General features: G+C 37.6%; 2 protein-coding genes across 5 annotated transcripts; one reads left to right on the forward strand and one right to left on the reverse strand.

The window, feature by feature from the left end:
- The first annotated feature begins 1,531 nt into the window (after nucleotides 1-1,531).
- LOC149012559 (caffeoylshikimate esterase-like) lies at nucleotides 1,532-6,895 on the forward strand. Of its 4 annotated transcripts, none has more exons than XM_089159617.1 (9): nucleotides 1,532-1,890; nucleotides 2,044-2,270; nucleotides 3,007-3,036; nucleotides 3,501-3,627; nucleotides 4,018-4,164; nucleotides 5,271-5,401; nucleotides 5,486-5,623; nucleotides 5,895-5,993; nucleotides 6,466-6,895. In XM_089159617.1, the coding sequence occupies exons 1-9, from the start codon at nucleotides 1,656-1,658 to the stop codon at nucleotides 6,691-6,693; spliced, it is 1,362 nt and encodes a 453-aa protein (XP_089015743.1). In that variant the 5' UTR covers nucleotides 1,532-1,655; the 3' UTR covers nucleotides 6,694-6,895. The 4 variants fall into 4 exon arrangements, with proteins under 4 accessions (XP_089015743.1, XP_089015744.1, XP_089015745.1 ...); XM_089159618.1 differs by having other exon boundaries at nucleotides 1,533-1,866; nucleotides 6,466-6,894; XM_089159619.1 differs by having other exon boundaries at nucleotides 1,536-1,866; nucleotides 2,002-2,270; nucleotides 6,466-6,887.
- An 862-nt stretch (nucleotides 6,896-7,757) lies between these two features.
- On the reverse strand, nucleotides 7,758-23,961 carry EMB1865 (CRS1 / YhbY (CRM) domain-containing protein). The gene is made up of 9 exons (XM_089158175.1): nucleotides 22,872-23,961; nucleotides 21,503-21,971; nucleotides 21,250-21,380; nucleotides 18,268-18,612; nucleotides 15,188-15,344; nucleotides 14,818-15,110; nucleotides 14,606-14,665; nucleotides 8,474-8,539; nucleotides 7,758-8,364 (listed from the first exon to the last, which is right to left on the reverse strand). Exons 1-9 carry the CDS (start codon nucleotides 23,775-23,777, stop codon nucleotides 8,242-8,244), a joined length of 2,550 nt encoding a protein of 849 aa, XP_089014301.1. The 5' UTR covers nucleotides 23,778-23,961; the 3' UTR covers nucleotides 7,758-8,241.
- Between the last annotated feature and the right edge of the window lie 233 nt (nucleotides 23,962-24,194).

Consider the following 24,194-nt stretch of genomic DNA (forward strand, 5'->3'; position numbering starts at 1 on the left):
CTATCCCTCTTCTTCGAGATTTCCAAAAAAAATGTTTAACTAGAAAACAAACCCAATTTGATTATCGAGATTTCATTCTGTATTTTAGGATTGGAAAGCTAGTTTGACAAGTCAAAGAATCGATCAGATTATCGGCATCAATCAACTCACATCTGATTGGAGGAGCGAGAGTGGAGGTAACTTTGAGGTTGAAATTAAAATTTAATGGCATCTTTCCAACTACTCATAGTTTATAAATTCCCCTCTACCAACCACCCAAAAGAGACAATTAACTTCCAAATACATTGTGCTATATGATGGATTTGATCCTATGATGAGCTAAATTTAACAAAAAAAAACTTGGGTAGATAAATTTGCTTAATAATTTTATGCACATCAAAGTCTTATGATCCCAAATCTCTATTTACATCTTGAACTTTCAACGATATTCTTTGAGTAACTTGACATAATGGTCAGTGAAACAAAATTGTACCAACAGTTCATTAAAAAAAAATTAGTACAAAAATGTTATGTGAGAAAATTGACCTCCGGAATTCTCTTTGTACATAAGCCTTTGATATAAGATTCCCCCTATAACTTGATTCAATTAAGTGTAATGAACAACTGGGTGTTTGAAGTTGAGAGGTGTAAAAGTATTTAGCAACAGGCTATGGATTTTGACTACATCTCTTACTTATCTTCTAATTTGGGCATGGAAAATGTTGTTTAGTCTTTTTAATATTTAAAGCGAATCTTCATCCTAAATATGTGATGGAGAGTTAAATCACCTATGCGTCAAAGGAATACTACTATGTGTTCCATTGATGCTTTTTCTTCTCACCCCCTCCCCCCCCTGAGTTTTTGAAATTGTGAATATCCTTGTTTTTTCCCTTTTTTCTACATCTTTAAATGTGAAATACCACTCTTTGGTCCCCCTCCAAAAATTAAAAATTAAGATAAAGATGATGGGTATAAATGTCATTCATAATCTTAATCTAATGGTTGTCATTAAATCCCTAGTTTTAAGGAATAAAAGGTTAAATTTTAAATAAAAACTAACTCACGATTCATGAATTTCTCCTTATATATTCTTTCCTATTTTCATTTTTATTTATTCTCTCATGAATCTCCTATTTTATTCCTATTTTGGAATTTTCCTAAATCTTCTCCACATCAGGTATTCATTCTCTCTCTCTCAAATTATTCCTTTCTCTTTCACACTCACGAATTTTCTATTAATTTACCTAATTTTTAATGTAGAATTCATATTAAAATATAATAATATATTCTGAGATGGGACCTACAGTGGGTCCCACATTGGCCCACATACATTATGCCCCCAATGTTCAATCCTGGCTCCGCCCCTGAACATACCACCTTTGGCTTCTTATGTGATGTTGTTCCTTGTCTTCTAGATGGCTGTGTTGTTGGTCACCAATCGGAATTTTAACAGATGTGTCACTGACGTTGATTTTTTTTCTTTTTTTTTCGGTTAGCAGATGACAGCTACAGCAAATCAACCCAATATCCAGAAACCCAACCGTGCCGCCATTGTTGTGTTGCTACTTGCTAGAGTCAGAGACGCCAGACCATCAATTGCAGCGTAGAAGACCCTCAATTGGCAGCGGGGAAGATCCTCTGTCGAATATGTATTATATTTTTTTTCTCAAAAAATAATGGTAGCCGAGTCAGAGACCACCATATGTGGAGAGAGAGAGAGAGAGAGTCAAAAAGGGCATAAAGCTAAAATTCCGGATCACCCATCTGGTTCTTCTTTCGTGCGAGTTTGTGTAATTCCTAATCCCTACTTCTCCCTTTTCTCTCACTCAGAAATGGCGTTGAAACCTTCAAGCGTTTTGAAATTTTGCATTCGATGCCCATTTAACGGTCAGTTTGTGACATCATCATCGTGTAATCATACTCATCATTATCATAAATTATTTACAAAATTAGATTTAATTTTCGTAATTTCTGTTTCCATTTTCGGTCTGTCCCTGTCTGTATCTTGTTAACTCTCTTTAGTTTATGTGTAAAAGGAGAACAAAACTTTGGGTTGCCTTTTAGTTTTCAGCTCTGCCTCGGTTCGCTTCCAGAAGAGGAAGAAGAAGAACAGTAAAGGGAAGAAGGACACCACAGAACGTAGAGCAATGGGGCAACCCATAAAACTTCTAGGTGTCGATGATGATTTGCAGAAGATTCTTTCCACAAATTTGGATAGGGTGGCTGCTAGACGTCATGTTCGTCAGGCGTTTAAGGATATTCAGCTTGGAATCGACCACTGCTTGTTTAAGGTCTTCTTATCACTGCCCAATCTTTTAAATTTTTTTTTTTTTGGATTAATTATTCTTAGTTGATATTCATTAGTTTAAGATGCTTTCTTCCCCCTCCTTTTTATAGAACAATTTGATCGTTTTCTTTGATTTTCAGTGACCCTTTTGGCTATCTATTACACTTATTGTTCAATCTGAAACCAAAGCTTGCTGGGTTATGCATATTTGCTTTAATTTTTCTGGTTAAGATTGATAACTCTGTTTTCATTTATTCATTTAAATATCCCGTTGAACTATTACTTCAAGCAATTTCGAGAATCCACATCAAGGAAGATTTGATGTTTTACTAAGAAAGATATCTTATCCCTACATCTATAAACTGTACACAGCATCACGTTTTATGTGAACGTCAATCAGGAAGAATGTGTTTTCAGCTTTTAAGTAACCGTATGCTTTTGATTTGAGGTTTCAGGTGATAAACTTTATCAACGAACCCTTAGGGGGCATAAATTTAATTAATGAAATGCAATATCACTTGCCTTCCTATGATTCTATTTTACTTGTTGAATATAGAAAAAAAATTTATTATTATATTTTGGGGGTTGTTGGGCTAATTTAATTTAGAATTGCGCTTCCAAACGACTACCCCCCCGCCCCACCCTGCCCCTCCTATAAAAGAAGCTACTTGAGTAAGATACATCTTTTTCTCTTGGAATTTGTTTGATGATGCTAATATATATTTTTCCTTGTGCTGCAGTTGCCATCTGATGCATTGAAAACAGATGAGGTAAGCACCTTTCTGATTCATTGTACCTTTGCAATTTCTTATTTCTGAACCTTTTGTAAATATCATTTTTGAATAAAGTTCATGGGCACTGTTGGCTAATTTGACTTATTTATCAATATGGGTTTTTATATTGGTAATAATGAAAATGTTTTGACTATTTCTAATTTCATTTAGTTTTTTGTTTCTTTATCCTCAATTTTGTTTATCTGGATTTTCTAACAGAACCCCTGTTCATTCATGGACTAGTTCTTGGCACTGCATTTTCACTTTCTGTTTATATTTTTAAATTGGCTGTTAAATCCTGTTAGGACAATATAATGTGCAATTCTTTAGCAAAGCTTCCAATCCCTTATTTAGCACTAGTAGTCTATAAACTTCATTGCTTCCTTACATAAGCATTGTGATGATGCTGCATTTTTATTTTTGTTTCTTCAAATAACCTTTTCGCATTTCTGGTTGTACAGTCGTATGAAGTCAACTCTCGAGGATTGGAAATTTTCTGTAAAAGTTGGATTCCAAAGACATCACCTCTAAAAGCATTGGTGTGTTATTGTCATGGTTATGGAGACACTTGCACATTTTTCTTTGAAGGCATGTGGCTTTCCATGAATGTTGATAACTGTTTATATTTTTCCAATAGCGTAGGTTTTGGATTATCTCTGAAGTCCTTAATAAGAAGCTCTTGGATAAAACAACAGGCCAAGTGAAGTTCTTATTTCTGCTCTGTCTCATCAGCATAACATAAGTGCCCTCTAGAATATTCAAATATAAAATCCAGAAAATTGGGTCGTCTTCTCTCTTTTCTGGAAAATGGAAACCTAATAGGCACTTAGGTTGGTACTTGGATAAGTTATGCTGACTGAATTTCTAGTTGAAGGATCCTAGCAGAAGTGATTATAAGTGTACTAATTAGATAAACTGATCAGGCCTAGGTATCCCAGAGTTAGAAGTAACTAACGGAAATACATGAACCATTTGCAGGAATTGCTAGGAAGTTGGCATCATCTGGATATGGAGTTTTTGCAATGGATTACCCTGGCTTTGGTCTTTCAGAAGGTCTTCATGGATATATTCCTAGCTTTGATGCAATTGTTGATGATGTCATTGAACATTACTCCAAAGTCAAAGGTTTGATATCACCTCTTTCAAATGGACATTGGAACATTTTGAATCAAGAACCTTAAGTAAATGTGGACGGAAATATATGATTCTGATTTATCTTTTGATTGATGAAAAAAGTAACATTTTAGCTTTAGCCATGGACGCCTTTAATTGAAGTCCTCAGAGAAAGTTTGGTTAACCCACTATAAGGTTATCCATTGCCTTATTTTGATATTTGCTTGAGGCAGATGATGAAAGATCCCTTGATCATACTGTCGGGCAGGGAAGGGATAAATGCTTTGAAGATGAACTCGTTCCCTATGTAAAGATGGACATAACATTATTGATTTCTGTAATGAATTACAGTTAAATCATGGCTTGACATCATAACACTAATTACATCTGTTGGGGAAATGCGTCAATTTATGGTTGAATGAAATGGGAGGCCTGAAGGTGAAAAAATAATACTAAGCATAATTTCAATGAAATTGGTCAATTCCAACACACACCCCCCCCCCAGCGGGGCCCTTTTTATGTCTCTTATTGTGATGGCTGAGGTGAACCAACTGTATTATGAAGGGGGCATTACCAATTTGATGGAGATTTCATCGTTAATTTCAAGTCTCCAAGAAAGAAGAAGAAAAAGAATAGAGAGAAAAACTAGGATCTGTGCTAGTTTAGCTTGGGTTATTAGTCTTGTTTAATGGTCCAATTTCTTGTCTACTTTTTCTGGGCTTCAAGCTTTCAGTTTGGTGCTCCCCCTTTTAGCTTTGCTGTAAGGTTTGGTGCTGTTTGTTGAGCCTCTGTTTGCTTTTGGCAGGGCCTTGCCCTTTGGTTCACTGTTGTACTCTTTCCCTCCCCCTTTCTTTCCTTTGGTTTTGAATTTCTTTATTCATCCAAAAAAAATCCATGTTTACTAAAAATAGTTCCTTCAGGTCCTAGGCAGTCTATGCTGCTGAGTATGCTCTTCCTATTAACTTGTTTCAGTCAAATCCTGTACATGGTAGTATCTGTTCTTCACACTATAATCAAAAGATCAGCTTGGGGAGACAGTTTTCTTTCTATATTCTGGTCTGGTATTTTCTTGTAAGATGAACTATCTCTTTCTAAATTTTTATGACTTTGAATGACAGAGAACCCAGAGTACCAAAATCTTCCGAGGTTCTTGTTTGGACAGTCTATGGGTGGAGCAGTTGCTCTGAAGGTTCACCTAAAACAACCTAAGGCATGGGATGGTGCTATTCTTCTTGCCCCAATGTGCAAGGTATTTTCTTGACACAGATTTTATTTGTATACATATGCTGTCTCTGTTTGTTGCAGTCAATTAACCTGAAACTTTGTGAAACAGATTGCAGATGACATGGTTCCACCTGAGTTGTTGAAGAATATTCTAATTGGTATAGCTAAGTTCTTTCCTAGACAGAAGCTAGTTCCACAGAAGGATATCGCAGAAATGGCGTTCAGAGACATAAAAAAGAGGGATATGGTTAGTCTTGAATTCCTAAACTGTCTTCAGAATAATCATATAATGTTTTTATCTTACAATTCTTAAGATTGTAGCAGTGAATGGTGGATGTAGGTTGTCATTATTCATTAAAAAGAGAATTTGGTCTCTGCTGCATGTATACATGTTGGCTGTTAACCCCCCCTATTTCTTCCCCCAAGGAAAATAAATTTATGAGTTTGAGATTCTTCTTGTGATTATGTAATATGACTACCATTATGACTAACATGTTTGTGTTCTTTGCTTAATGCAGACACCCTATAACGTTATCGCATACAAGGATAGACCACGATTAGGAACAGCTGTACAGTTAATTAAAACTACCGAAGAGATAGAGAAGAGACTGGAGGAAGTATGACAAGCCCTCTTCTTTTCAAATATGATTTAATTATCTTCATAAATGCATTTGATTCATTAGAAACTTTTTTCTCATCTCCCCTATGGGGATATTAACAGGAAAAATGTTAATAAAAAGTGCATATTTCATGATTATTTGTCTTAATTTATTGTCTGATATATCCTATGATCTTACTCTAAGTGGGTTCAGTTATGTGATGATATTAGTGAAATTACTCAATTTACTTTCTTTCTTTAAAATTTATTCCGTTTGTTCTAGGTAAGGTCTGGATTTAGAAAAAATAAAACCTTCATGTTCATGCCTTTGGATCAGATTTTGGTTAGTTCATGCTGTATTTTCATTATGTGATGCTTGTTGATTTACAGAAACTTATCAAGTTATATCTTTCTAAAGTAACCAAATGTACGTTAATTTTGAATCTGTGTTGCATGAGGTGCTTTTAACTTAAGACAGGTGCTATTTGTAGGTTTCTTTACCATTACTCATATTACACGGAAAGGCCGATACTGTAACGGATCCGTCAGTAAGTAAGGCTTTGTATGAGAAGGCAAAGAGTCAGGACAAGAAGTTGTGCCTATATGAAGATGCTTATCATGCCCTGCTTGAAGGTGAACCAGATGAAACATTGTTTTCTGTTTTTGATGACATCATTTATTGGCTTGATGAGCACAGCAAAAGAAACACCTCTTCTTGAATCACGTTGATTTCTTGTGTCATTAAGAGCTGGTAATACTTTTTCTATTAATCGTGTACAGCAATTAAGATGTTGTAATTGTGATTATAAACTGTTAGTGGTCAATCAAAGGCAGCTATTGTATTCTGGATTTTGTTAAATTATTAAGCTTGTGTGAGGTTTTTTTTTGTTGCAATTAAGTTTCCTCCTTAAGGTGAGCCCTGTTCATGTAAAGATCCCAACTTCGAGAAGATGAATTAGCAGGAAGGAACTCACATGATTATTAGCTTGACTCTGAACTTAAGGTGAAGATGGTCTCTCATCCAATGGTGATGATCATGCGTTGGCATCCTTATTGTTTGAGAAAAAAGAAAATCCCATTAGAAATTCTCTACAAATGGGTAAACACAATTGACAACCTGCAATCATACAAGATGAGCAGAGGCTGTGCTTTCCTGGCAGTGCATCAAATTATATCCTGATATTCTGAAACAGGGTCGAACACTGTAAACACACATCGACAATGTCGTGAGAGGTCATGATGCCTAATCACATTCACCGGAAGGGAATCCTGAGCCTCAGTACTACAGTAATAGTGTCAATCAAAATGTCAAGACGCGAACATGTAGGGGGATCAGAATTAAGGGACAAGGACAAGAACTCATTGTGGAGCAGCTACTTGCTTGCGAGAGGATATGGCTGGGGATGGGAAGAGGTTAGCTAGTAATTATTTTGAGGTATTTGTTTTGGGTACACTAGGGAAGAGAGAGAGAGAGAAAAGTGGGATTAAATAGACTTTTGTTGAGCAAGCTTGCTTGTGGCGAGAAGACAAGTTCGGGGCATATTGAATAGCTCAGGGGTCCTGGAAATTCTTATATCACAGTTGATCGAGTCAACTTCAGTACCAAATCAATTGTATGTGTTTCTCATTTCATTTTCTGTGCATTCCTTTCAATTGTAGTGTTTGTGTGGATAGTGATTAAGGTACAAAGTACTGCTGAAAATTAGCATTCAGGAAGAATTAAGCGCTGCCAAGAGCTGATAATAATCATTTCATAATAAATTAAAAAAAAAAAAAAAGAGCTGAATAGCTGATAATCAAGAGTAGCAGGAGATTCGACACACAAAATTCACAAAAAAGGGAAAATATATAAAAAATATTTCATCTTTCAGTTCATGCGCGTGTAACATGGCGCAAGGTGAAGGTTGATATTTCTCTACCACGAAATAAGAAAGTGAGGGATCAGTTGAGCAAAAACCTGTTAAGAAATATTTTGTTACAATGGGATCATGTTGGGGGGACACAACTATCCTTGGGATAATTTTGTGCGCGTGTTTCCCACAGGACATAAGCCACAATAAGTATGGGACAGTTCTGTAATAGAAAAATCAATACCCCATTTTTCTTTCCCAGTTCATACATCAGCTGGTAAACCAACACGCCGCACTCACTGGATCGATTCAATTCTTCCTGAGAGGGAGAGAAGATTGGAGGGTTACCATGGATGTACATTGAGATTACCAGAAATGACGTTGCCATTTGTGGAATGAAGAGCAAAATTAGTTGGTTCAACTCTTGGTTTGCATATCATGGTCCACAAGAAAATCTGATTCATCACTATAATCCTCTTCAAGGTTCTCCTCATCGTCATCATCATCATCAGAATCTTCATAGGAACCTTCATCTTCACTCTGGCAGATAGAAAGGGTGTGAGTTGACTTATAAAGTTATAATTCACGAAATCTAGAAATTCATCACATGATCACATAAAGTGTATTGTATATTAGTGAACTCAGAGACATCGTCAAATTGATTCTGATCCTTTAAGCTCCAACTACTTTGATCCTCCACATCAGCAGAGTCAACCTGCAGATATTAAAAAAAGATAACATTAACCGATGAACCAAATCTTCAGGAAGACCATTCACCTACAAATAAAATAAATAAATAAATAATGAAAAACACCAAAAGACAAACAGAAATTACTTGCAAACAATCAATACAATTTGGGACTCAAGAAAAAGTTTGATTATTAACGCAGATTAAGTATTGGAGATGCTTTAAGGCTGGGTAAAGTTGCCTAAATGGAAAATAGACATGATGGCTGAGTACAAATGATCGAGTTTGGAAACCCAAGCAAAAGGAACCTACCCGATTCAAATTTTTTGGACCTATAAGAATTTGAAATTTTTTTTTTTTGTTTTTGGGGAGGGGGTGGGGGGGTGTAAAATTCCATTTGAGACAAGTAACCACTATTATGGAGAACCAATTTGGCTTTATGCTGAGAGGATCTACAATGGAAGCTAGTTACCTTACTAGGAGACTTATGAAAAGGTCTAGAGTATAGGAAAGATCTTCATACAGTCGTTATTGACCTAGAAAAGCTCAAAATAGAGTTCACTAGAGTGTCAATTTGACAAATAATAGAGAAAAGAAATGTTGCAAATAGATAAATGGACAAAGCTATAGATATGCATGACGATTTAGTGACAAGTGAAAGAACGGTGGGTGGACAGGGTGGTGACTTCCCAATCACAATTGGGCTACATTAAGGATCATCTTTAAACCCATATTTATTTGCACTTATAATGGATGAATTAACCAACGACATCCAAAATGAGGTTCCTTGGTGTATGTTTTTTTTGTTGATGATATTGTTTTGATAGATTAGACACGAGTAGGGATCAATACCAAGTTAGATTCATGGAGAGTAACTTTGGATTCAAAAGGCTTTAATACAAGTAGAACAAAGACGGAATATCTAGTGTTGTAAGTTTGGTCATGATCAGGTGGATGATGAGGTGGTGCAACTTGATGAGAAGAGATCCCACAAAGTGATTACTTTTAGGTACCTTGAACCAATCATAAATAAAAAAATATGATATACATGATGATGTTTCCCAATGAATTAAATAGGTGGATGAAGTGGAGAGGTGGTCTGGAGTCTTGTATGATCAACGTATTCTTTTACAGCTCAAAGAAAAATCTATAAGACGACTAGCTATGATTTCGCAATGGGAATGATTAAGATGCATCATATAGAGTGCAGGGTATCAAAATGATGATGCTAAGACGGATGAGTGGTAGAACTAGGAAAGATAAGATTAGAAATGATCATATTAGAGCCAGTATGAGAGTAGCTCCGATAAATGATAAGCTTTGAGAAAGCCAGTTGAGGTGGCATGGCTACACTCAATGGAGGCCCGGAAATGCCCCTATACGGAGAAATGATTTAATCTAGATTGAAGAAATTAAAAGAACTAGGGGCAAACATAAGATAACCTTAAAAGAAGTGGTGAGAAAGGATATGCAGCTTATGCCTTGTATCTAGTATGGCTTCAAATAGAGCTGATTGGAAGGCAAGAATCCATGTAACCCCATTTAGTTGGGACAAGGCTTGTTGTTGTTGCGAGTGTGGAATGAATTATTTTATTTTATTTTTATGTTTTGGTCGCAGGTGTGGAATGATTGATGTATTTGACCAAGTGGATGATTCTTTCTCCCAAAAAAATTGAGAGAATGATAAGGAGGAAAATAAATAAATGAAGAAAATCCAGACTAGAAAGTGGTCTATACCTATAGATAGTATCAAGCTACAGCCCATATAACCAGAGTACTAAAAGTAGACGGAACTTGTAATTGCTATGCATAATGGCCTACTCTGAGAATTTTTACTTCATCTAGAGCGCAGTCCCGCCATTGGTTTGGCAAGAACTATAACAACATTTCAGCCTCATTGATAGACTCTGCAGTCAACCCATTGGACTCTTTTACCTTGCTGCCTTTGATGTAGTCCTAGATTGAATAGGAGACCAACTAGGAGCCGATTCTCCCAGGATCTTTTTATGAGTAGGTAAACTTGAATGGATCAATAATGAGTTTGTTGTCAAACTTTATTCTTCCTAAGGACAAATTTTTACAAAGATTTATTGATGTTTGGTTAATTGGTTGGTGTTATGGGAGATTCGGACTTGGGGATGTTTCCCTTGGATGATTGTGAAACTAAGACTAAGATGGCTTAATGAGTCTACAAAGAATTTGGGAATAATGCCCAAGAATGTGTGGGATGAGTTGGGCACTTGGGTTGGCGTATACGGATTAAGAGAAGATAGTTTTGGTTTGGGATGTAGAATAACCACCTTTTGATATGTGTTCTCCTGGGCTGAGATGGTTGTAGTGTTTAAGACCAACTTGTTGACTTGGATTCTACTGGGCACAGAGGGTTAGGATATACAGGGTGAAATCAATGAAGAAACAAGGATTCCCTACCCCTGTAGAATATACAAGGATCCCCTGAATGAGTCTATGAAGAATTTGGGAATAATGCCATGAATGTCTGGGAAGAGTTAGGTAATTCAATTCGCATTTTAAGGATTAAGAGAAGATAATTTTGGTTTGGGACGCAGAACACCCAATTCTCATATGTGTTCTCCTGGGCTGAGATGGTTGTAATGTTTAAGATCAACTTGTTGGCTTCGATTCTACTGGGCACAGAGGGTTAGGAATCAATTTGTGGATGAATTAAATATACAGGGGTAGGGAATCCTCGTTTAAAATATAGAAACTTCAATAAAGTTTGAATCTTGAATTTGAACCTGAATCTTTATCTTTAATCCTGCCAACAAGTTGAGAAAAATATTCAACAAAGTTGAAGGGGAGCTTTGCTTTGAACCCCCCAGGTTTCTCACCATGAAGTAGGTTGGATACACACCAATCCCACCAATAAAGATGGCATCTTGAATTTTCACCTGAATCTTTATCTCTAGGCCTGCCAATAAGTTGAGAAATATCTTTAACAAAGTTGAAGGAGAGCTTTGCTTTGAACCTCCCAGGTTTCCCACCATGAAGTAGGTTGGTTACACACCAATCCCACCATAAGGTGTCAATCCAATCAAACACCAACCCACTGTCCTTGATCAACAACAAAGCCAGGAATCTACCAGAATAAGAAGAGAGAGTGAACAAAAACATTTTCATTGATCATATTTGTGTTCAATACTTGCCCCCGTTACCCGATAAAAGATTCAAAATTGGACTCCTAACAGAAAGGGAAAGGTTTAACCCAATCCCTAAACCTATCAGGCAACCTATAGTAAGAACCTGAAATGGACTTCAAACAGATATTATCCAGCCCCACTAAGCACTTAAAGAAATTTACTTGAATAGGATCATTTCCCATGCCTAAAAGAGAACCCAATCCTAGACTTATTTCTAATAAAACATGTGTCGCTGATGGATCCACATCAAACCTTCCTTTCCTGATGAAGGGGAGGATTTTGATTCAAAGACTTACCTGTCTCTAATATAGGACTGGATGATACGAGACATGCATCTAACACACCAAGACTGCCTCCTGCCTCTGGAAGCCTAGTAGCATCCAGAAGATTTGAATTTCCATTGTGGGCCTGGAGGTTAGGAACTGTAGAGATATCAGATGGAGTGATGTAAATCACAAGCAGCCCCTTAGTAGAAGCTGCAAGAAGTACTAGGCAGCAGCCCCTTCATGTGCAATACCTAGGGATATTTTTGTCATTTTCTAGAATCTAAACATTTCTGTTTAAGAGTGTTAGATAGGTGCCTTCTATCAATTAGTGAAGTCCCAGTAGTTGTTGGCAGCTCTTTGTTATTTGAGTTCAAATTGTAATTAGTTAAGTAGGAATTTTTGAGTAAAGAGTTGAAGTTCTAGGATTTTCTAGAATAAAACTCTCTAATATCGAGTTCTATTAGAGTCTTTCTTATTTGGCTATTTATTCAAGGCCCTGGGTTGTAACAAATCAGTTTTGAAATATAAGAAAATTGCTGAGAATTGAGAGCCAAGAAGGTTAAGAGTGGTAGGAGTAGGGTTTCCTTGGAAACCCTGCAGCAACCTTGGTTGTGCTTTCTTCATTCAATTTTCATTCACAGAACCAGCACCAGCACCAGCACCAGCACCAGCAATCCTCTATCATTCCCTTTGAAAACAGAACAAGTAAGTGATGGTTCATGACTCCAAACCCAGACATAAGCCTTCCCTAAGCCCTCCCTCCTTCTCCCTTGCCTGCGGCAATTTTCTTGAACATTATAAAGCTGTCAATCCCTAAAACCCTGCTTTCCCCTCCTTCTAAAGCCCAAATTACAATTTACAATAGGATCAGCTCCCAGACACCCCCCCCCCCAAAAAAAAAAAAAAAAAAAAAAAAGCCTTTCAGTTGTAACCAGCTGCCCTCCCCTAAACATAAGCCCTATAAGTTCATCCCCTAACTTGTGCAACTCTAACCCAAGCCTGGAAAATTGTAAGGCAGATAAAATATGAAAATTCAGAATAGAATAGAAGAATATCTCAATAGGTAACCACTGGACAGCATTCCTTCTTCACTTATCAACCTTAGCCTAACCTAATACCCTAAACCCTAGCCACAAACCTAGAGATCTGAATTCCCCTTTGCCGCAAGCTTCAAAAACCCTAGAAAGTTGTACTAATCATCTACAGCAGTAAGAATAGTCATTCCCTTCCTTGGTTTAAATCATGGAGGCATGAAGTGCTTCTAGAATCAAGCCCAATAAAAGAAGGCAGCAACTCATGTCGATCCAAAATGCATGGGCTGTTGGCAGGGTTTTGTTAGCTGCTTGAGCTTGTCTTTGTAATTGCATTTTCATTTGGACAGACACAGAATTACATAGGAGTTGTTTGGATTTTTTTTTTCCCAACTCAGTTAAGTAGTGGGACTCAGCAATGCACAGGAGTTGTTTCTAGATTTTGTTTCAACTTCTTAGTTAGTAGTGGGTCTCAACAATACAGAGCAGTGTTTTCAGATTTTGTTTCAACTTCATAGATGAGTAGATTCTTTTACCAAGTAAGTTTCTTTAATTTATGCCATATGTAAACCTCGATGGAAGAGGGTGAGAATAGGTGGCTTTGCTTACCTGAGTAGTGTGATTCCATTAGTTAAACTTATATCTTTGCCAGTGTCATATATTTCCTTCTAGTAAAGCCTCTAAACTAATTTGGAAGAAGAAGGAAGAAATATAGAAATATAGTAAAGCACCTAAACTAATTTGGATGGAGAAAGAATAAATATATAGAAGGAAATATATGGCATAAGTATAGGTATAAGCTTAATTTTTATCAGTCAACTACCTAAGAAATCCCATAAAAGAACAGTTAAGATTCATGCTCCACCACCAATCCCCGCATAAAAGAAAAAAGTATGAAAAAAATTAAAGCTTCTCTAGCTGTATCTTGAGATGCATCTAAGTTGATATAAGCAAAAGAATATGACCTTGTACAGACAATGATTGCAGCTACTGAGGGGTACATAAATGGAATTTCTTGAATGGATATTGCCGCCTTTGCATATTTTGAGGAAATAGAAATGGAAGGAAATTAGATTTAACATTGAAAGGAACGTCAGCTTGGTTATGGAAGGTGCACTATTCTAATGTTAATTCCAGGGTCACAAAGTTAAGGATGGGATTTCAGTGAGCTAGATTCAACAAAATCAGATACTATTGCCACAATGAAGAGTCCAGAGAAAGGGTTTTGAAATTAAAGCTCTCCTAGTTTGAGCCCCTGCCAGCAAGGAAGTAGTTCAGAGTTGGCAAAGAAATGAACTTAAAAAGATACTTTCACTCCTGAGGTTTAAAGGACTTGCCCACAGGTTCATGCTTTACTAGTATGCACCAGTCAACGCCAAAAAGGCTGTAAAAAGCAGTGAGGTAAAACCTCAGGATCATGCAACAGACGGAACTTCTCTAGGACAAGTTTCAACATCAAGAACCTTCTAAAATTCTCCCAAAAGAAGCCCCCATTACTTATTGAGACAAACAGAAGGAAAAAGCTAACCTCCAAAGGATAAATATTGAAGCGGCTGTCAAGCAAATAAATGTAAAACAACATGGAACACGTGGTTTAAAAATAGGAAAAGTTCCTAAAAATTCAGAATTGCTGCTTACAGTTTTGGACTTCATTTGCCCTAGTGTTCTCTCCAGTTCAGTTATGTGCTGACTGAGTGCCTGCAAAAAGATATTCAAAATGCAAGCATGTAATGTCTAAACCCAATAGAATATGGTAAATACAAATTAATACCAGGAAATCATCAGCTTTACACTCTTCATTACATCTCATTTTTCAGAATAATAAAGTAGGCATGTTAAAAGGATAGCACCTCATGACGCTGCATTGCAACCGAGCGCTTCAATGCTTTTGCTTTTGTTAGAAGGTTTCTTGGCCTCAGACTGATGGGCCTTTTATAATTCTTCCCACGGTAAAAAATAAGAGCATGGCCTTTCGGGACTCTTTCAATAGCAACCAATATTCCACCACTCTCGTATTCCAATAACTTTGCAGTGTCTTCAACAAATGAAAGATTTTTCTGTTTGGAGATTAGCTTCACAAGCTCTCGGTGCTTCCAATGCAAGTGCATATTCTCAATAACACCATCAAAAACACCACGAATACCTGGCATATTAATATACAGAAACATCAGCTGTAACGTCAAGACAGATCACAATAATATAGAATAAGCAGAAACACACCAAGAGGTAAGTACGAGTTCATTCTCAGTCCAACCCTACGAAACATAAATCGCTCCTCATCAGTAATTGTTTCCTTGTCATCATCAGGACCAACAGGAAGCATGGATGCTTCTATCTTGGCTAAAAGCCTTTCAGCTCTTAGTAATTTGGCTTGAGCCTGTGCACAAATTGAATATTCAGGTAATCTGGAATATAAAACAGCCAATAGAAGGAGCCAAATTTATTTCCAATAGTTGCAGTAACTAGCAAGTACAGTGATCATTAGAATAAAATGGTCAAATCCACACAACAGCATTCTCCAAGCATTAAGGTAAAGGATCAGATAATAAACCACCAACATCCTGCTTAACCTGCTAAACAAAAATAAAAGCCCCTAAAAAAATCCAGCACAGAAAGATGTCATATCATTCTTGAACTGAAGTACAAGATGCAAGTATGCAACATCAAAATTGACAAATAGAGTCAAAGAAACTCAACGAAGAGAATGGTAAAAAAAGGAAACACTGGCCCCCACAGCAGTCAAGGGACCCTGTTCTTTATGAAATTGCTATTGCCCCCCTCACTTCTAACGGTGTTAAGTGACCTTTACAGTCAGATGTTTAACGTCTATTTTGCCCTTCCAGAAATAAAAAGCCAAAAGACAAATCTATCATTTTTTTTTTGGGGGGGGGGGGGGGGGGGGGGACCATAAGATGAAACCAGATGAACTCTTTTACCAGGACAAAAAAAGAAGATGATGGGAGAGACTGCCAAGGGAGACATAACATACTTAGCTTCCCCTCACGATAGCTTAGTACTAGGACCCTTTTTTTTATGTGAAGAAAAGATTCATTAAAACAGGAAACCAACTGTACAAAAGGCAATTAATGAAGGGTGTCAAAGACTTGAAGCAGTGGACGCTTCTCCAAAATCCATTTGAACTCTTTTTAATTTCTGATATGTATAAGTTAAGAACTGTTTAGCTAATAATCTCTCCAACTAGGGAGTCTACTACTGTACAGGATTAAAGATGCTTACTTTCTCTGTCTCCAACCCCACTTCAATCGTGGGACTAGGGTAAAATCGTGTATATACTTTTTTTGGGGGTAAAATCTCCTCTCTATACTCACTGCAGCACACTTCAACCCTTTATTTCAAGATGAGACAACCAGAATTTTGGGTTTTGTAATGAGCATAAGAGTCAAACACTGAAGTTGACTGTGAACCCAAGTCTCTGATCAATGAGCATTGCGGAGCCAGTTGACAAAGATGGAGGGTGGGGTTGTGATTGGGAGGAAATATGATGCTATTGTAAGAAGTCTGGAATTGGTCGAATGGTTGCAGCAACTCAGCTGGTAGTGAAGGCAGCAAATGTGCTGGTTCTTGAGAAGTATGAAATTCCAGTTGGGAGTTCAGGGTATTATCAGGGGGACGGGTTTACATTTGACATCAGATTTGCTGACTTGCTGTGAAGTTTGGTTCATTGATGAGGGTAATTTAAATCCGATAACCCAGGTATTGGCAGCAGTGGGGTGTGAGATGCAGAACTCATTAATAAATTTCCCCATGAAAAGGAAGGGATCTTCAAATTTTAGAGCGAATGTTGGAAGGTCTACAATGCCTTGAACTCACTGGAATTGAAACCACTTAAGAAGCCACTCTACCTTTTGGGCAATTCTTTTGGAAGCCCTTGGATTAATTTTTCCCTAATTACTAAGGCTAGTAATGTAATTTAATATAAACTGTATATAAGTAGTAAAAACCTTAGGGTTATTTTGGGGTTTTTGAATAAATCAAAGATACCACATCACCATTTAACTAACAAAGCTTAACAGCAAGGGGGCATCAGTAATTATAGGCAAAGTCTAAGGTTGGATTAGTAATATTGAAAAGTATAGGGGATAAGGTAGTAATTAAGTTGTAGTACAAGGGGGCAACATTAATCATCCCTAATAAAAAAAAAAAAAATAAACATACAAACTAATATTTAATTTGAACTTTGGTCATGATTGGGCGGATGATGAGGTGATTAAACTTGACGAGAAGAAGATTCCTCAAACGATTGTTTTAGGTACATTGGTTCAATCATAAATAAAAAATGTGATATAGAGGATGATGTTTCCAAAAGAATTAAAATTGAGTGGACGAAGCGGAGAAGTGCGTCCAGGGTCTTGTGTGATTGACGTATTCCTTTAAAGCTTAAAGGAAAATTCTACAGGACCATTGTACGACCAGCTATGTTGTATGTTATAGAATGATGGGCTGTTAGAAGCATCATAGAGACAAACTTAGTGTAGTGGAAATGAGGATGCTAGGATGGATGAGTGGCAAAACTAAGTTGAATAAGATAAGGAATGATCATATTAGAGATGGTCTAGGTATAGCTCCGATAAGTGATAGGCTATGAGAAAGTCGTTTGAGGTGTCACAGCCACATTCAACGGAAGCCCATAAATGCCCCTATACCAGGAAGTGACTTAATTCAGATTGAAGGAACTAGATGAGGTAGGAGTAGACCTAAGATGACCTTAAGAGAATGGTGCAAAAGAATACGCATAGCTTTAAGCCTTATATCTAGTATGGCCTCAAAAAGAGCTGTTTGGAAGGCAAGAATCCATGTTGCCAACCCCATTTAATTGGGACAAGGCTTGTTGTTGTTATTGTTGTAAACTACTAGTCTCCATTACCTCTCCCACCCCCCTCACTGCAACCAAAAAAGAAAAAGGGTGTATTACTAGAACACGATAACCATAATAGAATAGGAAACTAAACAAGCTTCAACATTTTCCAACCTGCTTGAACCAAAATTTAACCTCCCAAAATGTTGAATTGGTAATCAACTAGAATTCTTTTTTCCTTTGATTGGAAACAAAAACAAAATATCAAGTGTTACCTGCATTTTTTTCCACAGGAAGTGTCCTTAAAGATGTTAAATTACTCAACTCAATTTAATGGGAATTCATTTCACATCAAGATCTAATGACAAAAAAAGTAGAGCAAAGAAGAGCCAGCTAGTCCACTTTCTCATATAGTCATATTGCACACAATGATAGCATGTCATCGTTGTTACTAACAGTCAGCATTCATAAGTGAGATACTTACAACTGCATGTTTATGCTCAATTTTCTTGACCACTTTGACCGCCTTTACTTTAGAAGCTTCTACTCTCATCCTCTCACGTTCTTCTGAAGAAATTTCTCTACCCCATCGAGCTTGAGCCTCATGATATTCAGCCAATGTTCCTGCAAGTGGTGGTCCTTCAATTTCTCTCATGGGAAGTTCACCAACCGGTCCATAGCGTGATTTCTCTTCAACATCCTGCACCTTTTTTGCCAATTCTTGTCTTTCGGCTAAAGCAGCAGCCACAGATGTGGGAAGAAAATCTTTCCCACGGAATATGACAATGTAATATTTGTTTCTAAGCAGTAATACACCTCCTGTTAACATCTGCTAGACAGATTATATATCAAAGTTGGCAATTAATGCAAACCAAAAGTTTCTACTGTGTGTGTGTGTGTGTTTGTGTCTGGTTATATTCTGAGACAGAGACACCATGCTATTTTCAGCATGAATATACGAAATCAAGCTTGAATAGAAGCTATAATCACTCAACAGTAAACCAGTCCCAACTCCAATACACCTAACAGAGTGGAGTGCTTGATAGTTGATACTGTGATGGGGTTTTAAATGCCAAGGCTTAGGAATTATCAAACCTTTTGAAAGTCATCAGAATTGCAGTGAAGAAAATTCCAGGATTCAGGAGAAAACTGATATGCACATATACCACTAAATATGTGTTATTGGGGTTGAGACATGGGAGAATAAAAAGATGCACTTCACTAAATATGACCCATGCTGCACCCCATCCCCAGACCTGCAATCTCCACTTCTCTTCTGCTAAACAAGTTCACAATGTCTATATACATATTATGCCCCCAGTATGAACTGATGATGTGGATCTCTTAAATAGCCTCCACAAGGAGCACAGATGCACTGTGATAGGCACTTTGTGTGGCATTAGCAAACTAAGTCTTGGGAATCAAAATGGGTGCACCAATCAGCTCATGAGGTTTCTCTTCCTGTCTCCTTCGTCCTGGATACCACTCCAGGTTAAAGGTAGATCACCCTCATGACCCACCATCATCATCTATGCCAGACAGTGTGTTAAGTGCATCAGTGGTGAAAACAACCCAGTCAGTGTCTTCTTCACTATCTCCCATCCAGTTTCAGGTTGAAAAGGCCATGGTATCTGCGAGTGAATCCCCTCATGTGAAATGGACAAGGTGACCTCCATAGCCATCGATCAGTAATCTCGATGTTGGACCTACCCCAAGCCTCATCCAATACCAAGGTACCTAGCTCCACCCACCATGTTCAGGGTCTTGACTACGGACCTGGTTTCATCCAGGCAGAAAATGAAGCTGGTGAAGCTGGTCCAAGATCTTGCAATGATTGCTTGGTGGATTCACTTTTTTGACTTGGGTCATGGAAGGCTGTACATTGGAATCTGTATTCAGCCTATTTTGAGCCATTTAAACAAAATGGCACTATCAAATTTTGAAATATCAAAGTCCAAATAGCAATTCAACCTAAAGCTTGAACAGCAAAGGAAGAGAAGTATAAATGTATACACAACTCTCCCACATGCGCAAGTCAAGATCCCATGGTCCATGCAAGCAGAGTTCACGTGGCATTTCTTTCTCCTAGCATCAAGGAAATAAAAATAGGGAAAACTCCTCCAATGCACTTCCTAGAGTCGAACACTTGACTTCCTTGCATTAACACCATTTTTGCTACTATTTCACCTAAAAACTTTAACTGTCAGGGAAGGGCAGCATAAATGCAGACATCAACATAAGGAACAATAGGGCAGAAAAATAAAATATGTAATAGTTAACAATACAGCAAGCCAAAAAGGCTTAAATAGAGGTCAAAGGCTGTCCCTCGTCCGCTAAAACTGGTACTAAAAGTATCAATTCAAGGGAAAATGATTAGAAACTGAGTATTAAAGGTGGGCAGGCAATAAAAACTAAGATAAACACTAAATTCTTAAGAGCAAATAACTTCCAATCAGCAAATAGGGATCTTTGTTGGGTCCATCCCGCAGTTGTCAAAGACAAGTCCAGAAAGATTCTATTAGATATACATTATGTTCTTTGTATTTTATTTTATTTGCTTACTTTTTTAGGAGGGGAGGGGGTTGGTTAAGTAGTTTACCAAGTTAAAACTCCTACTATTGTTGAAGTTAGTTGACTTATTTTAGAAAATTAAATATAAGAATAATGCTTTTTCACATATATACATGTACTCACCCCTCATGTATGAATGGAATATGGGTTTATTAGATTGAACTGGGAAGCTGAGACTTTTTCCTCTTTGCTCTCGCACTCACTGTTCATGCTCCCTCTTCCCTACGGACCACCCTGCTGGATGCTTTATTCCCTTGACAGCAGCCCCTTCTTTTCACCATCACAGGCTGCTAGAACATACAAACTAACAAAATCTCAATCCCTAGTTTGTCAAGAAAATAGCCTAGACCTTGGATGTACTGCAACCAATCAATCCGTTGATTGGATTGGAGAGCCGCATCACCATCTCATTCAGTATCATTGTTATGATTGAAAGATTTTTATTTTATTTTATTTTTTTTAAAGATGTTTGTAGCGCTTTCCTTTACACTGACTTGAAAGTTAGGCCCCTTTAAAAACAGGACGTGGTAAAAAGTGTTTATTATTAAAGTATATAATGAGATATTATTTATGGAGGTAAATGATAAATTATCTTCCAACTGTTTTGTTCAAACGTTCTCAGTATCTCACTGTGGCAAAACAAGTCAGGCGTTTGCCTCAAGTAAAAGCTCCAGTTTACAGAAACATTCAGATTTTACCTTCTATAAAAGAACAATTAGTTTGCCAAGAATGAAGGTATAGTATAACTGTATAAGACTGGAAAAGATAATTGTGGGAAGTTTCACTGCAATAAATGAATTATATAAACAAATAACAATAAACAAGAATGTAATTTTCCAACAAATAATCAGGTTAACATCATCTGAAAGAGCTTTTAATAGTAAAACTGACAAACCTTCAGCTCCTCAGCCATTAGTTTGTTGTTTGTATTTTGAATTCCCCGCTTGACAGCAATTTTAACAATTAGGCTTTTCTCCCAAAGCTTCACAATGGCAGCAGCCAACCCCTGGTGATTTCTATTTCTTCCTTTAACAAGAGAAAGTTCAGAAAGATATTTCAGTGATATTTCTGAATAGAAAAACAACATAAGAAGGGTACTAGATTTGCAATTATAAAAGAAATAATGAGAAACAAAACCTAAAAAATACCTAGTGCAAAATGACAAGGAAGTGACTTAGCAAGTTTCCGCAAATTGGTCATCTCTACATTTGTGAGTCGTGACCGCATTCCAGTTGGAAGAAGTCTGAAAGGTGTTCTATAACCTGGAATACTTTGAGGAAGCAAGTCAGCATCTACAGGTAATATACCAGTACCCCACCAATCAACAAAGCGTGGACCTAAACCATCTAGGAGGCCATTGTATTCTGTCTCCTCTTCAGTCATATTCTCAACATGGCCTGGCTTCCTCACCACTGGACTGCTAAATTCTGCAATTGATGCAGCATTCTCCTCACTTCTCAAACTCAAATTATTAGTGGATAAAACCTCTGGCACAAAAAGAGCATCGCCTTCTTTGTCATCAGAATTAGGTCTTGAAGATGGTCCTTGGTAGTTACATCCCCGATAAACAACCATCACACTTCCTGATCTCCATATAACTAATCCTCCAGTTCGACGCTGACCAGAACAAGCAGCAGTCAGAAGAAAATATCTCAACCATTCCCACAAAAAACTACTTGAAACTAACATAGAGGACAAGGATAACCATTACAACAAGGCAATAAAGACAACATTAAGTGGAGCTGCTAGGGTAGTATCACAACCAAAACCAAGTAAATACAAGGAAGGATACGTCCAATAGAGATTATGGCCTTAAACATAGCACAATATACAAGGAATCCAAGAAAAATGAATTTCTAAAAATAGCCAAAATTTCATGAGATTTCAAGCCATGATCTTACGGACCCCCACAAAAAAAGGAAATTCTAAAAATACCTGAAAATCAGTAAGGCTTCGCTTCCCTTGGATACCCATCACATTGTCAACTCTCACAAGAAGGTAAAGATACACAAGCTTCCACAAGGATTTCTTTCTAGTTCTTTTTCCTTCATTTCCTTTAATTTGGATAATGCTGAGTAAAGTTAATCCCTTCCTTCTTTCTCCCTAAATCTCCCAAGGTAGGCATTCAACTATACTTGTTGCAACAGACTCTGTAGTTATGTCTTATAAATTATAACGCATGGCAATATGGCATGATGTTAATGTATAATGCCATAAAATAGCAGCAGAACCACTAGCGGCATACTAACAGCCACAACTCCATTTTTCAAGGATTGTTAGATGCATTTAAAATGTTTTAATCCTAATTCATTATTTTTATCAAAACAAATGTAATTTTATCATAATCTGACAATTAACAGTGGAATCTAAAACATATTACAAACAGAATTTAGTCCATTATGCTGTCAAGGTATACTTTATCTCTACTCAGGTTTACCGTTGTTATTTAAATGTAGGTGATAACAGCATATTCATATGATTTGATGTTCACAGGGGCAGTCAAGAAAATCCACAAACCTCTACAATTTCATGCGCGGTTTTCATATCATGAGCAAGCGTCTCGTGGAACTTAAGCCTCACCAGCTCGGACTTCCTCCAGGTTTCATGAATCTTTTCAAGAATGACCTGAGTAACTCCTGCTTTGGGTATATTAATTCTTTCCCTAAGTGTCATTCCAAGCGTTCTCAACCTCCTCAGCTCTGCATCCTCAATGGTCAACTCTGCCAACGTTGGAGCCTTCACTTTCCTCTTTTTCTTCAATCCCATCTCGTCTTCATCCACACTCTCCTCGTCATCCCTCTCCCACGGTAATACCATTTCTTCATTCTTCTTATAATCAGAAACCACTGAATCGGGCCGACTCCAAGTCCGCTTCAACAAGTCAGTCAATTTCTCATCCCCAGTAACCGGCACTGCATCCTCTCCCTCAACAAAAGCCTCCTCGACGTCATCATCAGAACCCAAACCCAAATTCCGTAATCGATGAACAATCCTCGAAATTGCATTTCTCCCACGGTCTCCATCGTAATACTGATCCTCCTCCCCAAGTCCTCCCTCTTGAGGCCGCTTCTCAGCAAGTCTCCTCTCGCTGTCGGTCTTGGTATTGGCTTCTGCTGGAGAGGTTGCAGGAGGCCATTTTCTAATCCAGTGAGAGGAAGGAGCCCTAGATTTCCGAGAAATGGTCGTGTTAATTGAGCGAGTCTTGTCATTCCACGGGTACCTTCTGTTCTTAGGGTTTTTCCCATCATCAGAGTGGCCCCTCAATTCAGCAGTACTCAGAGAAGAAGTATAGGAAGAAAACGACCTAAATACAAAAAATGAGGGCTTTGGAGAAGAAAACAATAGCTTGAGAGAAGAGTGAGAGCGCAATTGAACTGAACTGTGAAGTGGAAGTTCAGATAATTTAGCCGTTGAGAAAGCCATATTAACTGTTTCCTATGTAAAATGACTAATTAAAATCTCGTTATCCAGTATCTACTCCTCCTGCTGCTCTTCCTCCTCCTCCTCCTCCTCCTCCTCTTCCTCCTCTCATGGCGGAAACTGGAGGTTTCTCAGATCAAACACGCAGTGGTGACGGTGTCCAAAATCCAAAATTGAAAGAAGATAAGAACATAAAGATTGCAGGTCGAAGGATATTTCTTTAGCGGGAAAACTACAGAGTCGGGTGACCTCTTTACCCGAACCCGATTGCCTGCTAGCTTTTCCGCTGGTTAAAATGAATAAACAATTAAATTTCTACCGGAAGGAAAAATATGGAAAATTTTCACCGCCATCCTTGAGTTATTCAATTTAACAGTCAAACCCGCTATAGAGAAAAATATTTGAATAACACCCTTACCT

This window comes from Hakea prostrata, chromosome 6, assembly GCF_041222555.1.
Source record: "Hakea prostrata isolate BN-2017 chromosome 6, UWA_Hpros_2, whole genome shotgun sequence".
NCBI classification, from domain to species: domain Eukaryota; kingdom Viridiplantae; phylum Streptophyta; class Magnoliopsida; order Proteales; family Proteaceae; genus Hakea; species Hakea prostrata.